This window comes from Trifolium pratense, linkage group LG2 (assembly GCF_020283565.1).
Source record: "Trifolium pratense cultivar HEN17-A07 linkage group LG2, ARS_RC_1.1, whole genome shotgun sequence".
NCBI lineage: Eukaryota > Viridiplantae > Streptophyta > Magnoliopsida > Fabales > Fabaceae > Trifolium > Trifolium pratense.
The window spans coordinates 4,412,321-4,426,224 of record NC_060060.1 but is presented as its reverse complement, the minus strand read 5'-3'; the positions used below and the strand labels follow the sequence as shown (position 1 = coordinate 4,426,224).

Here is a 13,904-nt window from a genome sequence, read left to right as displayed (position 1 = left end):
GCCGCCTATACATAGGAAAATCACTGCTTTTATATAGTGGCGGTTCAGGTCGCCGGTAAGTCATGAGTTGTACATCACAATGTCTTGTGACGATCAGGCCGGTAACTTTTTCAGCACCCATTTTATTGAAGGATTTAGGCCGCCGGTAAATTGTCCTTTTACCAGTGGTTTTGACCACTTATTGAGGGGCTATGGCCGCCAATAAATTGTCATTTTCTTGTAGTGATTGGACAAAGAGTTCATCCGCGTATTAGAACAGGTTAACATATCCACTCTTAGCAAAGTATATATCATATTATAGACATGTTCTTTATCATGTATTTATTATTTTACATCAAAAAATAATTATTTTATGGTGTTAATATAAACTGATATCCGACTAAACTTCAAAATACTAAAGTGTTAACCGTTTGCTAATCGGATTTCAACTCTTCCTTATTTAAAAAAGTAAATAAATTTTTACTAATGAAAATCCTACTACATAGAATAGTCAATTACCGTAACCAAAAAAAAAAAAAAAGAATAGTCAATTACTAGCTTATATTGATCTTATAAAAATGAAGATATTTTACAATTTTTGTTTTCCTCCATATCTTCATTTAATCTACAAAACTGACAATACAGCTTATATATTTAAGGTTTAGTTATAATTCACATAAAACCAATCAATCACCAACACACATCCAAACACCCAAGAGTAGTAGCCACATTTTTTCTCCTCAATGATTTTTCTCCCACCTTGTTAGCATGATATTTGATTTTTCTCTAAGTGAACTTGGATATACTAAACAACATGGAAATTTTAATAGTTTTGCTCTTTGATTCCATAGTGTACCTAATATTAAGGGCATTGCATATGGTTTTTGCTATTAATTAACATTGCCAATTGCCAATGCCCAAATCCATTTTCAATGCACCAATTTAACATTCTTGATAAACCATCTAATGTTGATCAGCAATTGTTGTTGTTTCTCTCTCCCTTTGACCTTGGTGCTCTTGATTGTCTTGATGAAGATTTAGGAGAGGAAGTTGCCTTTGCCTTTTTCCTCTTTGGCTTCTTAGGAACATTATTAGTAACCCCAGCTGGTGGTGTTGATTGGCTTCCTGTTGTATCTTCAAAATCTGTTCAAAGGTTATAAGCTAGCTATCATTAAAAATTAATAATGGTAACCCTTAATAGTTTTTCCTTGCCAAATAAAATAAGGAAATTATTGATTAGTGTATTACTCCAAAATTATCGAGTACTAAAGAACTTTTCTTGGATTGAGGTTGTGTGCAGTCGAAAAATAGTGACCAGAGTGGAGTGTAGTCGGTCAAATAACGACCGTCAGATTAAAATCGGATGGTCTAAAATTTAAGTTCAAATTTTTGTTTATAAACAATTAAAATAGTCAAGTATAAAGCAAGCACATAAGCCAAGAGTAATGAATAAGTTTGCTCGTGACAGAAGTGCCAAACTCTTACCATGGGGCAAGGAATATATCATTTTGTTTTTCGTTTTGCCAAGACTCACAAGTTTACCTCTATGAATTAAAGTGAAAAAAAAATACCTATATGAATTAAAGTGACAAAAATAGTAATTATCATATAAGCACAACATAGTTGGCAGCCGCAAGACGATGCTACGTAGAATTCTAAACTAAAGCCTAAAAAGAGACCTAATTCTAAACTGAAACTAAAAAAAATGTTTGAATTTACGAAGAATTGCAAAGTTGTTCTTTGATGTATTTTCCTGCCGTAAATTAATGAATTTATGACTTATATCTTATAAGGGACTTTTTTCTTTAATATATTTTTTACCATTTTAGGGACCAAATATTCTTGTTTGGATTATGTTACCAGGAGCCAGCCCTAAATTTGAAAACTATTGAGAAAAATTCATGTCTTACAATAAAAAGATATAAAAGTCAAAAATAGATTATAAATTATAAATAAAAATAAAAAACTTTATTTTGATCAAATGTAGATTTGTAGGAAGCAAAGCATACCTTGATTAGTCGTTGAATTGGGATTGGCACCAATTGATGTTGAAAAATCAGGTGCAGTTTTAAATTCATTCATCTGAAATCAACAAAAAAAAAAAAGACAAAATAATGAAACATTTAATTAATCCAAAATAGTAATTATAAAATGAATAAGAGATACAACAAAGTATGTATCTACATGAATGAATAAAAAAATAAAAAATAAAATAAAAAAAAGTATCATATACATACCCAAGTGGGTCCATTTCCATTGGGATCATCCCATCCAATGTGAGCCACATGCTTAACATCTGTTGGAGACCCAATTTCTATCTCCTTCTCCTTCACACTCACAGCTACAAAATACCAACTTCCCAATTCAGTCCACAAAATCACACACAAAAAACAAACTAAACAAAATTAAATTAAATTAAATTAAATTGATGAACACAATTAGAGATTTTTTATTTTATTTTTTCTTCTAATTTTGTAATTACTAAACTTAACAATAGAATTAGAAAAAACTTTCACATTTTATCTTTATAAATGATTGCATTAATTACCCATGTGAATATCATCCGGTTGATAAAAATATTGTATGCAATTCATAGACCAAAGTTAAAATTGTGATAGACTCACTTATTAATCTTAAAAGGTTAAATTATAACCAATAACCTACATGAAGAAAAAAAAATTATTCAATTAATTTTTTTCATAAGCAATGTTAGTTGTTAGTATTACAATGTTATGTTAGTTTTTTCTCATTTGCTATGACTTATAACCCTAGACCTCCCGCTCCTTAACTCTTATTTCAACCGGCTTAACCAATTGAGCTACTAATCTCACCCCAATTATTGAATTAATTAGTTTCTAGTGATAAACGATTAAAATTGAAAATTTATTATATTAGGGGTGTACAAGAAGATAGATAAATTACCAAAAATTTGAGATATGTACTTGAAACCTTTATTGTAGATCCCTCTAATCGTCATATAGGAATCACAAACACGATCCCAATGGTGGTGGCCTTAGGGTAGCAAAATGTGGAAGCAAAAATCGAATTTTTAGGAGGGAATAATGCTTATTGCCTGTCACAATATGAATATGATTAAACTCTCATCATAAACAATAAAAAATAAAATATTGTACACAATTATGAATTCAATAAAGGTTGAGTTCAATGCATATGTGATTTTGGAGGAACTTTTCTTATATATTAGTCAATGAATGAATGAATGAATGAAGATTAACTTGATTATTAGAATACAAAGATGATTAATATATTGTCATATTAATGTGGAGATTAAGAGATTGTTAAGGGTAAGCATGATTAGTGTTTCAAAAAAGAAGGGAAAAAAATAAAACAATAGGGTGTACCTTTAGAGAATTAAGATTAAGATGTTTTTCCTTCAAATTCAGAAGCCATTGTTTTTGGATCCATTTGTCATCATTGGAAACTTCTTTTGAGAGGAAAATGCTATTGATCACAAATGCAAAAGCCTTTGTTGTTTAATCTCCTTTCCTTGACTTATTTCATATATGGAAAATTTCAAATGCAAAATCTAAAACGAATGAAAGAATAAAAGAGAAGGTTTTTGTTTCTAATTAGGAGAAGGTGGAAGAGAAGAGAGAGAAAGGTTTTAGAATGCCAACTGTGGTACTAATCTCAATTGAACGATTTTTTAAGGAAAATTATCTATTATCTATCTATATATATATATATATATATATATATATATATGGCAATTCTAGAATGATATTCTTCTCTTAGCGTTTTCATAACAAATGTAAATATTCTCTAATTATTATTAAATCAATTATATTTATGTTGATGGTTCCTTAATTAATTATAGATTTTAAAATTAACATCTTTCTATATTTAATCACGAGATACTATAATATCATATACTACATTTTATGTAATTAATAAAAAATATCCACGATAATTATTCTTGTGTCATTCTTAATGTGGATGAAAGTTCTCTTGATTCTCCCATTCAATTTGGATTTTGTGGTATTATAATAAACACATTCGATCATTATCTTGCAGGCTTCTCGAGCTTCATTCAAGAGTTATCTAACATTTTGTTCGCTGAACTGTATGCTATTTACAAGAGCCTCTTGCTGGCCAAAGACATACTGAGTGATGAGCTTTTTTGCTACTCTGAATCTTTACATTGTGTTAACCTCATCAAAGGTCTCTAAGTTAATTATCATATTCAGGTTGTGTTGATCCAAGATATAAAAAAGCTACTCTCTCAGACTAATATTTTTCTTTATCACACACTTAGCGAGTGAAATTAATGTGCAGATTTCTTCGCTAAACTTGAAGCATCTTCAGATACCGACATCTTGATTCATGTTTCTCCTTCAAAAGGTTCATGATCTTCTTAGAAACGACACAATAGAAACATTCTTTCTTCGTGAATAGTTTTTTCTTTGAGTTTATTTTTTCCTTTGTTTTAACTTTCTTATAAAAAAATTAGTATATTATGATTCGTTATAATTTGAATTTATTAGTTTATAATTTTTTTCATGATTAGTTTATTTTTTTTATTAAACAAAATTGAATTTAATTAAATTAGATATAAAAATAATGCATTAAATCCTAAATTTTAAACCTTAAACCGATCCTAGTTGCCCCTCAAACAATTGCTAGCATCAAGTGGTTTCAGGACTTCCCGAAGTTACCCTCAAACAATTGCTTGGTAAAATTAAGATTCATATTGGCCGTGGTTAAAAGATAAGAAGAAAGACTTCAATTAGAGTTCAATATTTGGTGGTGTAACCCATCAGTTTGTTTAGACTATGTGCCTTTGTGGTGTAAATTGAGTTGGTTTTGTTTTTTTATTTTAAAGAGTCTTCATCCTCTTGTTTGTAACCTATTTATACATTTTGTTTTTAGGCACGACTTACACTTATACATTTTCCTTTTAGCATAAATACAAAGATATATATGTGTGTATGTATGTATATATGTATGTAAGGACCAAACCAAGACAATACCCGCATCTTAAATTGTAGAATATAATTCTATGAAGCACGTACTTCGACACGGACACCACGACACTGTTAATGTAAAAAATATAGGACACCGACACCGCTACATATTTATAAAACATATAAATTGAGAATCAAAATATATACATGTAAATCTAATTTGATCGAGCAAGTTATTTTTTAAAAAAAGTTTTAAAACAAAATATGATTGTATTTTATCTTTATTTATCCATCTACGATCGAAAAAACTAAAAATATCGTAATCAAAATGTAATGTTTTCAATCTCTCATTGATCAATATTGTTTCTACACATCTTTAACTCTTGTAGATATGTCTGATATGTGCCTAAGGAGAGTATAAGCAAAAAAAAAAAATTTGGGACACTTGTCCGACGCGTGTTATACGAGTGTCTTACAGGTGTCAGACACCGATCAAAGGAGTGTCAAACTAAAGGAAAAATTGAATTTTTTTTCGACACCAATATGAGTTATCCGACACGCGTCAGACGAGTGTCATACGAGTGTCGGACATCGCGACACGCCTAATCATAGATATGTCGGTGCTTCCTAGATATAACTAGATCTATTTCCTTAGAAAAAAAAGAAAAAAAAAAACTATCTTCTATTTTAAATAATAAAAAAATTTCACAATAAAAAGAAACGGAGAAAGTATTACGAATCACTTTCACAATAATTATTGCAGAATATAACTATCTTCTATTTCCTTTTTTTTTTACTAATCTTCTATTTTAAATAATAAAAAACTTTTAAGTTGATGCTTAGCAGAAATCATGGCCGTGTATTAGTGTAAATCAACGGAGCCTCAAGTGGTGTGTTTCGTGAGTAAATTCTTCATAAGATTGATCATTATCCTTATACCAATAGTACTATTATTGATAAAAATTATTTTTTATAGAAAAAACTACCAATATGTTGGTGAGAAAATTACTTTGCTTTGTTGGCATATATCTGACAGAATGAATGGTTGGATGCACGTTTTTAATTATGTGGGTAGGAGACATGCATATTGCCTATAGTTTTCGAATGATTCATTTTTTATAAAATTTATATTAGTCATTTGAGGTTATTCGGTTGATTAAATCATAGATACCATTGATCATACATGGTTGTCTTCATTTAATATGTTTGAAAAATTATGCTATAGATCTATTAATTCTTAAAAAAGAAAAGTAAATGATGCTATAGTAATGTTTGGAAACATTATAGGACGACATTGCAGGCTTACAGCTTCCAAAATAGGAAAAGGATCATTTCCTGCTTAATATATTCTAATGTGGCCGTCCACGTAAGATATCACGTGTTAACAAAATTCAATGTGTCAGCCTTGGATTTTTGTTAGTGAACTAATCATTGACCTGATATTTGGAATTAAAACTAAAAATAATAATTTTAAAATATAAGGACGAAAACCAAAATTTAATATAAAAATATCAACTCATCTGGGGTTGGTCGAGTGATGTTGCCTTGGGCCCTTAGAGCATGCTCCTTTCAAGTTCTCAGGTTCGATTCTCACTGATGTCAATTTCGGTGGGCTAAGTCCATACAGAGCAAAAAAACTCTGGCTTTAAATGGGGCCATCGCAAGTGGGCGGTGGAATTGGTTTCATTGGATTAGTCGGTCCTAAGGCCGGATACCAAATTTTCAAAAAAAATAAAAAATATAAAAATATCAAATGAAAATATATTTTACGTTACTTTAATGTTTGATAGATTTAAAAAGAAATTAACAAACAAAAAAAAATTGTCATGTAGTGAGACAGGGTTCCACATTATTAGAGGATCGGATCCTCCGAAACAACATGTCAAACAAATTATTTTGTTTTCCATTATAGAATGAGCCGTACTAAATGAGACTTAAATTATTTCAAGTCATGCAATTTTTTATTTTTTTTATGAAATTCAAGTCATGCAAATTAGTTCCTAATTTTATGTAATAGGCTTAAATAGGCAAAAAATTCTTACACTTACGGATCATTTGAATTTTAATTTTAGTATGATGATGATAAATGTTTTAACTCCAAATATAACTCTAAAGAGTTACTCCAAATTACAACTCTTCATCCTATTTTAATATTTTACAGATTTTCCTCTATTTTTTTTTTTTGGGAAACTCCCTCTCCTAATTTCATCTCCATACCACTAAAAAAGAAAAAAAGAGTTTTGTTCCTTTAACACAACATAACGTTGAATACATCAATTACTTCGACTGTTTGTTGCCAATTTATTTAGTGTAAACAAGATTGCAAGTATCACATAAAAAATCCAAACACTTTAGGTTTCTTTATTATTTTTAATTAAAATCTCACCTCTTTGTAGTACTCTCTCAATGCTTTTGATTTTTAATTTTTGACTTTTCACAACCTTCAACGTAATTGTTACATATTAATTTTTATTGATAAATTATAGGATGATTAAGATTGACAATCAAAATATTGCAACAAATATAAAAGGCATAGACCAAAAAGAAATGGAAGGCCGTGAAGAGTAACCAATTTCCTTCTTGTGTCAGCAATATTTATGACCCTTGTGATCTCATATAAGATGAAAGTAAATAGCTATAATGTTTTGATGAATTTATACTCCGTTCCTTTTTACTTGTCGTTTTAAAATAAAAAAAAACAATAAATTAAAAAAGTGTATTTTTATACCTTATCTTTCTATTATACTCTTATTTTAATTCACCAATAATTTTTTTCATACACTTTTTTTCTTTCCAATAAATGTAATATATTATATATCAAAAATAAATAAATTAATATGTTATGTATCAAAAAAAAATTCCAAATATATATTAACTATTTTACGGTTTCAACAACTGTTCCTAAATATTTATAATTTACATGAAGGTATAATGAATAAAATATAACCTTAAATTATCAAAACGACAAGTAATTTGAAACAAATTTATTTTTCTAAAACGACAAGTAAAAAGAAACGGAAGGAGTAAATAATTATTATCAGCTTTTGGCATTCAGGAGAAACAAACCTTTAAAGAATGTTATTTTTAATTACAGTATCAGCTTTTCTAAGTTGTTAGGCTTTTGCCAAACTGTGGTATGAACTTTTTGTGAATTAAAACAAAGGTATAATAGAAAAATTATTAGGTCGAACGTCGTGACCCAGGTTCGAACCTAGAATCTCACAATTATGTGACTTTAATTTAAGTGAATTATCATTTCATATAAGACAAAAAAAAACATAATATTTTTTAAAAAAATTATTTTGACTGAGTTCAAACAAATATTAAAGAATGTTATTATTAATTTCCTAAAAATATTTTGTATTAAAAAAATCTATCTACCTACCTATTTGTCACAAAAAGTTTTTTTATTTATAAAAAAATAATCTTTTCATTTTTTAATAAGAAAAATAATATTTTCTTTAATATATACTATTTTAAGATTTATTTATATTAAAAAATTAATATATTGATTTTTAAAAAAAATTAATATACTACGTTTTTTTTTTTTTTTTTTGAAAACACGTATTGCTTTTTATTTGACTGAATTCAAACAATTATTAAAGAATATTATTATCAGATTCCTTTAAAAAAAAAAAAAAACAGAACAAGATTACTATTAATTGCTCACTATGATAATGCTTCAATTGTAATAATAAAAAAAGATTTCCCAAAAGTTTTGTATTAAGAAAAATCTATCTATCTACTTCATCACTCACAAATATTCACAATTCACAATAAAGAGTTTGCGTTTCGTTTTTAAAATCACACAATTCATAATCGTTTCTCAGAAACAAAAATTCGCATAAATTTCAAACCCTAATCGCCGATTTCATTCTCCACCAATGTTCAATTTTCCCCCAAATTCAAAACCCTAACCCTAACTATCGATTTCTCGATCGATTTTCACCACAACATGAGCAATGAGATTGGGCAGAAACCTCCACCTTCAATACTCGTTGGTCGATTCAAGGCTTTGTTGAAGCAACGTGAAGACGATCCTAGGTTGAGAAATTCCCAACCTTCAACTGAAGAAATTGTTCAGATTTACGAGTTGTTGTTATCTGAACTCACTTGTAATGTTAAACCTATCATCACTGATCTTACAATCATTGCTGAACAACATCGTGAACATGCTAAAGGAATCGCTTATGCTATTTGCGCTCGTATTATTGAGGTTTTCATTTTTCCCTTTTGTAAAACTCCACACCATTGTTCATATTAAGAGTTATTGTTGTTTCAATTCTTGCAACTTCAATTGTTATCTATTTTTTTTTTTTATGTTTTGAATTTAATTTACCGCACTTAGTTATTAAAAAGTCTCGATTTTTAATTTCAATTGTAGCGATTTTTCTTTAATTTAATTAATCTTATCGATTCGTGAATTGGAAATTTAAAGGAACAATTTTTATCATTATATTAAAACAATTAATAGTAGCTTCTGGGAAATTTCAACAATAATAAGTTATATAACCAATAACGAAGGGTAAAACTTAGAGATTCATTAACAGTCCACACGTTTGAGCTCTTAAAAACCAATTTCATGAACCAACAAAAGTGAAATACTCGGCGTTATCAATGTCGGATTATGGCAGCCAGTCCAAAAATAATAATTGTATAATAATAATAATGGGGTTTACGGCCTATGGTGGATATAATAGGCATTGCGGACGATGGTGGCTGGCATAAAATCTGCCATGCTGCTGCCATGTTGGCAATTTAGCAACACTGGAAATATATGATGTATTTATTTTTTAAAGGATTCAGGCAGGCCTGTCATCTGCTGAGGAAAGTTGTTATTGTGCTTTTGTTGAAATGATGAAGTCTTTTGGCTACCTGCTCAACAGTATTCCAAATCCTCACAGCTTTTCATCTCTGTGAGTTTTTGTGCGTGCGTGCGTGTTATATGAGTTACCTGTGTTTTAGGGTAGTTGTAGTTTTGAAATGCATGAAAATGAGCAAAGTTGCAATTGAATGTTCAACAATTTTAACTTTAAAGTGAATGGTTTTGGTACATTAGCATATCCTGAGTTCAACATTGGTGATCTCAGAGGCAGAATAATTTAAAATTGTTTAATTATGATATTAGTGCCTCTTCTTATTAAGTTTATATGGGCATAATTTGCAAAATAATTTAAAATCATACAGCGACTCTGACTAAAGTATTGGTTCTTAACCTAACTCTGTAAATTTTGATTTTAGAGATCAATCATTACTAATCTCTCCTCTGAAACTGGGAACTGTGTAAGAATTGTTTACAGATTTCGGTAAATAAATGTGCATTAAAGTATTTTATTGTTGTCTGGAAAACATAACTCATCATGCAAAATGTTGTCACTTACATGCCATTGAGTTTGGTGTATGGAGACCTAAGCGTGACCTCTTTTTCTTTGCTGTTCTTTCATTTCTTATTTTAGTTAATAGCGTGTAGTATAAAATTAGTGTCTCCATTATTATTCCAATCTCCACTGTATGTATGGTTCTCCAATTGTTTATCTTTTTCCAGGTGTCTGCAGATCAAAAGCTTCCTTCACTCTACCTCTTGGACAGTATTGTGAAGAATATTGGCCAGGAATATATTCGACATTTCTCATCACGTCTTCCTGAAGTAAGTCAATTTGAGTTGTATTATAATTTCAATTCCTAAATGATTTAATTCTGTTATCGAAACTAATAGTTCTATTGTCTCCCTAGGTTTTCTGCGAGGCATACAGACAGGTTAATCCAAGTTTGCATTCTTCTATGCGACATCTCTTTGGTACCTGGTCAAAAGTCTTCCCTCCCTCTGTCTTGCGTAAGATTGATGGACAATTACAATTTTCTCAAGTAGTTAATAATCAGTCATCAAGTGGTAATCCCCTCAGGGCTTCTGAATCACCTCGACCAACTCATGGGATACATGTTAACCCAAAATACATAAGACAAATGGAACACTCTACTTCAATTATGGATAGTGTAAGTTTTTTTCCCCCTCAAACCTGTACTCTTTAATTTTTGTTGAGCTGGTGAAATATTAAATATGTCTATTTCCTTGTATTTCATTTATCGTTAGCACCTTTACTTATTTATGAGAAATAGATTATGTTGTATCTGTTAGTGTCCTCTGGCAACAGAGAGATCTTGCGTACTACTAGAAGATACATTCTGACAGGGTGTTGGTTTCATCCTCACAGGTTGTAGGCGAAAGATTAGACTCAACAGGAGCGGTAGGAAATGCAAATTTAGGCCTTGTAGCTAGTAAGATTAATCAATTTGTCCCAAGTAGAGTTAGACGATCCTCATCACCATCAAGAATTGGACTTGATAGGCATATGCCCTCATATATGGACGAATATGTAGCTGACAATCCTTCTGGTAGGACAGTTGAGAGAGAATCTCCTCATCGTGCTGTTGATTATGGACTAGTTAAAGGATTAGGTAGAGAAGAAGAGTTGAGTGATTGGCCGCGAAAGCAATTTTCTGGTGATGGTCGGAAAAGATTTCAAACTTCTATGACATATAGTCTTAGTAACGGACAACCGCGTCAAAATCCAAGAGCGCTAATTGACGCCTATGGTAGTGACAAAAGCCAAGAAACTTCTGGCAGCAAGCCTTTGTTAGTTGATCGGCTGGATAGAAATGGTATGGATAAGGTTATTTCAACATCATGGCAGAACACTGAAGAGGAAGAGTTTGATTGGGAAGATATGAGTCCAACTCTAGTAGATCACAGTAGAAATAATAGTTTCTTGCAACCAACTATTGGTTTCTCCTCAGAAAAGCCTGTTGCAGCAAATGCAACTTCTTCAGTGTCAAGGATGTTTCCGGGTCTCACGCCTAATATTGAGTACCGTCCACCAGTTTTGCCGGCAACTTTTGAAATGAGACACTCTATTAATGTGCATGCTCCTCGTCCTCTCAGCTTAAATCCTATATTTCCATTGAAGAATCCTGTTATGAATCCATTTGAATCAATAAATGCTAATAGTAGCATTGTTAATCATGGTTTAAATAGACCTTTTCCAAATCAAGACCAATTGTTGCACGGTGTTGAGAACAATGATATCACTAAAAGAAACCAGCATCAATTACCCAATCAGCCAGCTGGTCTGATTTCATCTAATCCGCAAAACAGCGGACAACCACCACAATTGCAGTTTTTTCCATCTCAGGATTCAGCAGCATCACAATTTACTTATAGGACCCCTTTGCAAGGACATGGTGCTTCTATAAGTAACCCCCTGTCAAATGCACGCCCTGTTATGCCACTCCCTTTGCCAGGCCAAAGAATCCCAAACAACCCTTTACATTTCCAGGGGGGAGCTATGCGACCTTTTCCTCCGGCCGGCCCACATCGTCCACCCCAAATGCTACCTCATCCCAATCCTAGTCCTTTTGTGTCAAGCCAACAGCCATCTGTTGGATATTCTAATTTGATTAATTCACTCATGGCCCAAGGTGTAATCTCATTGGCTAATCAAGCCCCCACACAGGTAACTAAATCTATCCTAAGTTAAATTCTTATATTCCCATGTTTTTTATTTGATTGTGAACCAATTTTGTAATTAATGCTATATGTTTGTAGGATTTTGTTGGCATTGAGTTTGATCCCGATATTCTGAAGGTTCGTCATGAATCTGCAGTCAGTGCCTTATATGGTGATCTTCCTAGACAGTGCACAACTTGTGGCCTCCGATTCAAATCCCAAGATGAGCACAGCAGTCACATGGATTGGCATGTGACTAAGAACCGTATGTCTAAAAACCGTAAGCAGAAACCCTCTCGCAAGTGGTTTGTCAGTGAAACGATGTGGCTTAGTGGTGCAGAGGCATTGGGAACCGAATCAGCTCCAGGTTTTTTGCCAACCGAGACCACCGAGGAAAAGAAAGATGATGAAGAATTGGCAGTTCCTGCTGAAGAGGATCAGAATACATGTGCATTATGTGGAGAGCCTTTCGATGAGTTTTACAGTGATGAGACAGAGGAGTGGATGTATAGAGGAGCTGTATACCTTAATGCGCCCAATGGAATACTAACAAGCATGGACAGGTCACAGTTAGGACCTATTATTCATGCTAAATGCAGATCTGAATCTACTACCTCCCCATCTGAAGATTTTGTGATGGATGAAGGGGTATGTGTTTCTCATATTATTTCTTATCTATGGCTATGCATTTGTCTAGCTTTTTTGTTGTACTTTAAAGTATTGACCTGCATTTTGATCCTTAGAAATCTATGGCTATGCAAGTGCAATGCCCTGTTTATTTTTTTTGGTTTTCTTCTATGTACTGTTTTGCAAATGAGCATATCATGGTTTATAATAGATTGCAACTCTGGCTGTAATTTTATCCTTGAACACGTGATATTTGTGCGAGTTTAATCTCCAAGAGATTTGCATGATTGTACTTCAAGCTTTCTACACCAAATATTTATCCTGTTTTTCTCTTTGAGTGCAGGGTACATATGAAGAAGGAAATCAAAGAAAACGAATGCGGGCATGACTAAATTAGACCAGTTTTGTTCACTGTAACTTATGAGTTTCGGATTATTGTATGCTTTTACATTTTTTTTTCAAAGTAGAGCAGAATCTTCTCAAATACAAGGCCTCTTGCCTAAATTATGTACATGTATAGTTGCTCTTGTAACAAAGCATATTTTATTGCAGTCAAAGGTTACATTTAACCTGCAAATTTTCAGTCACTTACATTTGTCCCCAAAAAAGCTTTCATAATTTCCATTTCTATTACATTGTTTCTTGGATGGACACCAGGAGAGAAGCTAGAGGCTGTGTGTGCTGGAGCAGTAATTAGGGACCCTGGTTTTTAACAGGGATTTGGCAAAGGATCCATGAGCACTTGTTCTTTGAATTGTTGTATTCAATATAAATGGTGCATTGATGAATGAGAATACTACAAATATTTGATATTATTTTCCTTTTATAATTATTTCTGTTAGACATTTTATTTTACAGCCAAAGGCTCT

At 31.6% G+C, this 13,904-nt stretch overlaps 2 protein-coding genes across 2 annotated transcripts; one reads left to right on the top strand and one right to left on the bottom strand.

The window, feature by feature from the left end:
- Positions 1-500: 500 nt before the first annotated feature.
- LOC123909152 (CRIB domain-containing protein RIC10-like) lies at positions 501-3,640 on the bottom strand. Its single transcript, XM_045959931.1, has 5 exons — positions 3,342-3,640; positions 2,902-3,052; positions 2,217-2,320; positions 1,989-2,061; positions 501-1,122 (listed from the first exon to the last, which is right to left on the bottom strand). Exons 2-5 carry the CDS (start codon positions 2,954-2,956, stop codon positions 953-955), a joined length of 402 nt encoding a protein of 133 aa, XP_045815887.1. The 5' UTR covers positions 2,957-3,052; positions 3,342-3,640; the 3' UTR covers positions 501-952.
- A 4,918-nt stretch (positions 3,641-8,558) lies between these two features.
- LOC123907860 (polyadenylation and cleavage factor homolog 4) lies at positions 8,559-13,622 on the top strand. The gene is made up of 6 exons (XM_045958277.1): positions 8,559-9,120; positions 10,450-10,551; positions 10,638-10,898; positions 11,117-12,415; positions 12,508-13,056; positions 13,379-13,622. Exons 1-6 carry the CDS (start codon positions 8,860-8,862, stop codon positions 13,421-13,423), a joined length of 2,517 nt encoding a protein of 838 aa, XP_045814233.1. The 5' UTR covers positions 8,559-8,859; the 3' UTR covers positions 13,424-13,622.
- Positions 13,623-13,904: the final 282 nt, after the last annotated feature.

Excerpts from the sequence above, each read along its gene's own strand:
- LOC123909152 (XM_045959931.1), bottom strand. The coding sequence starts at position 2,956 with ATGACGATTAGAGGGATCTACAATAAAGGTTTCAAGTACATATCTCAA. Across the intron at positions 2,321-2,901 it reads GTACATATCTCAAATTTTTG|CTGTGAGTGTGAAGGAGAAG; the intron begins GTAATTTATCTA and ends GGTATTTTGTAG. Across the intron at positions 2,062-2,216 it reads ATGGAAATGGACCCACTTGG|ATGAATGAATTTAAAACTGC; the intron begins GTATGTATATGA and ends TGTTGATTTCAG.
- LOC123907860 (XM_045958277.1), top strand. The coding sequence starts at position 8,860 with ATGAGCAATGAGATTGGGCAGAAACCTCCACCTTCAATACTCGTTGGT. Across the intron at positions 9,121-10,449 it reads TTTGCGCTCGTATTATTGAG|GTGTCTGCAGATCAAAAGCT; the intron begins GTTTTCATTTTT and ends ATCTTTTTCCAG. Across the intron at positions 12,416-12,507 it reads CTAATCAAGCCCCCACACAG|GATTTTGTTGGCATTGAGTT; the intron begins GTAACTAAATCT and ends ATATGTTTGTAG.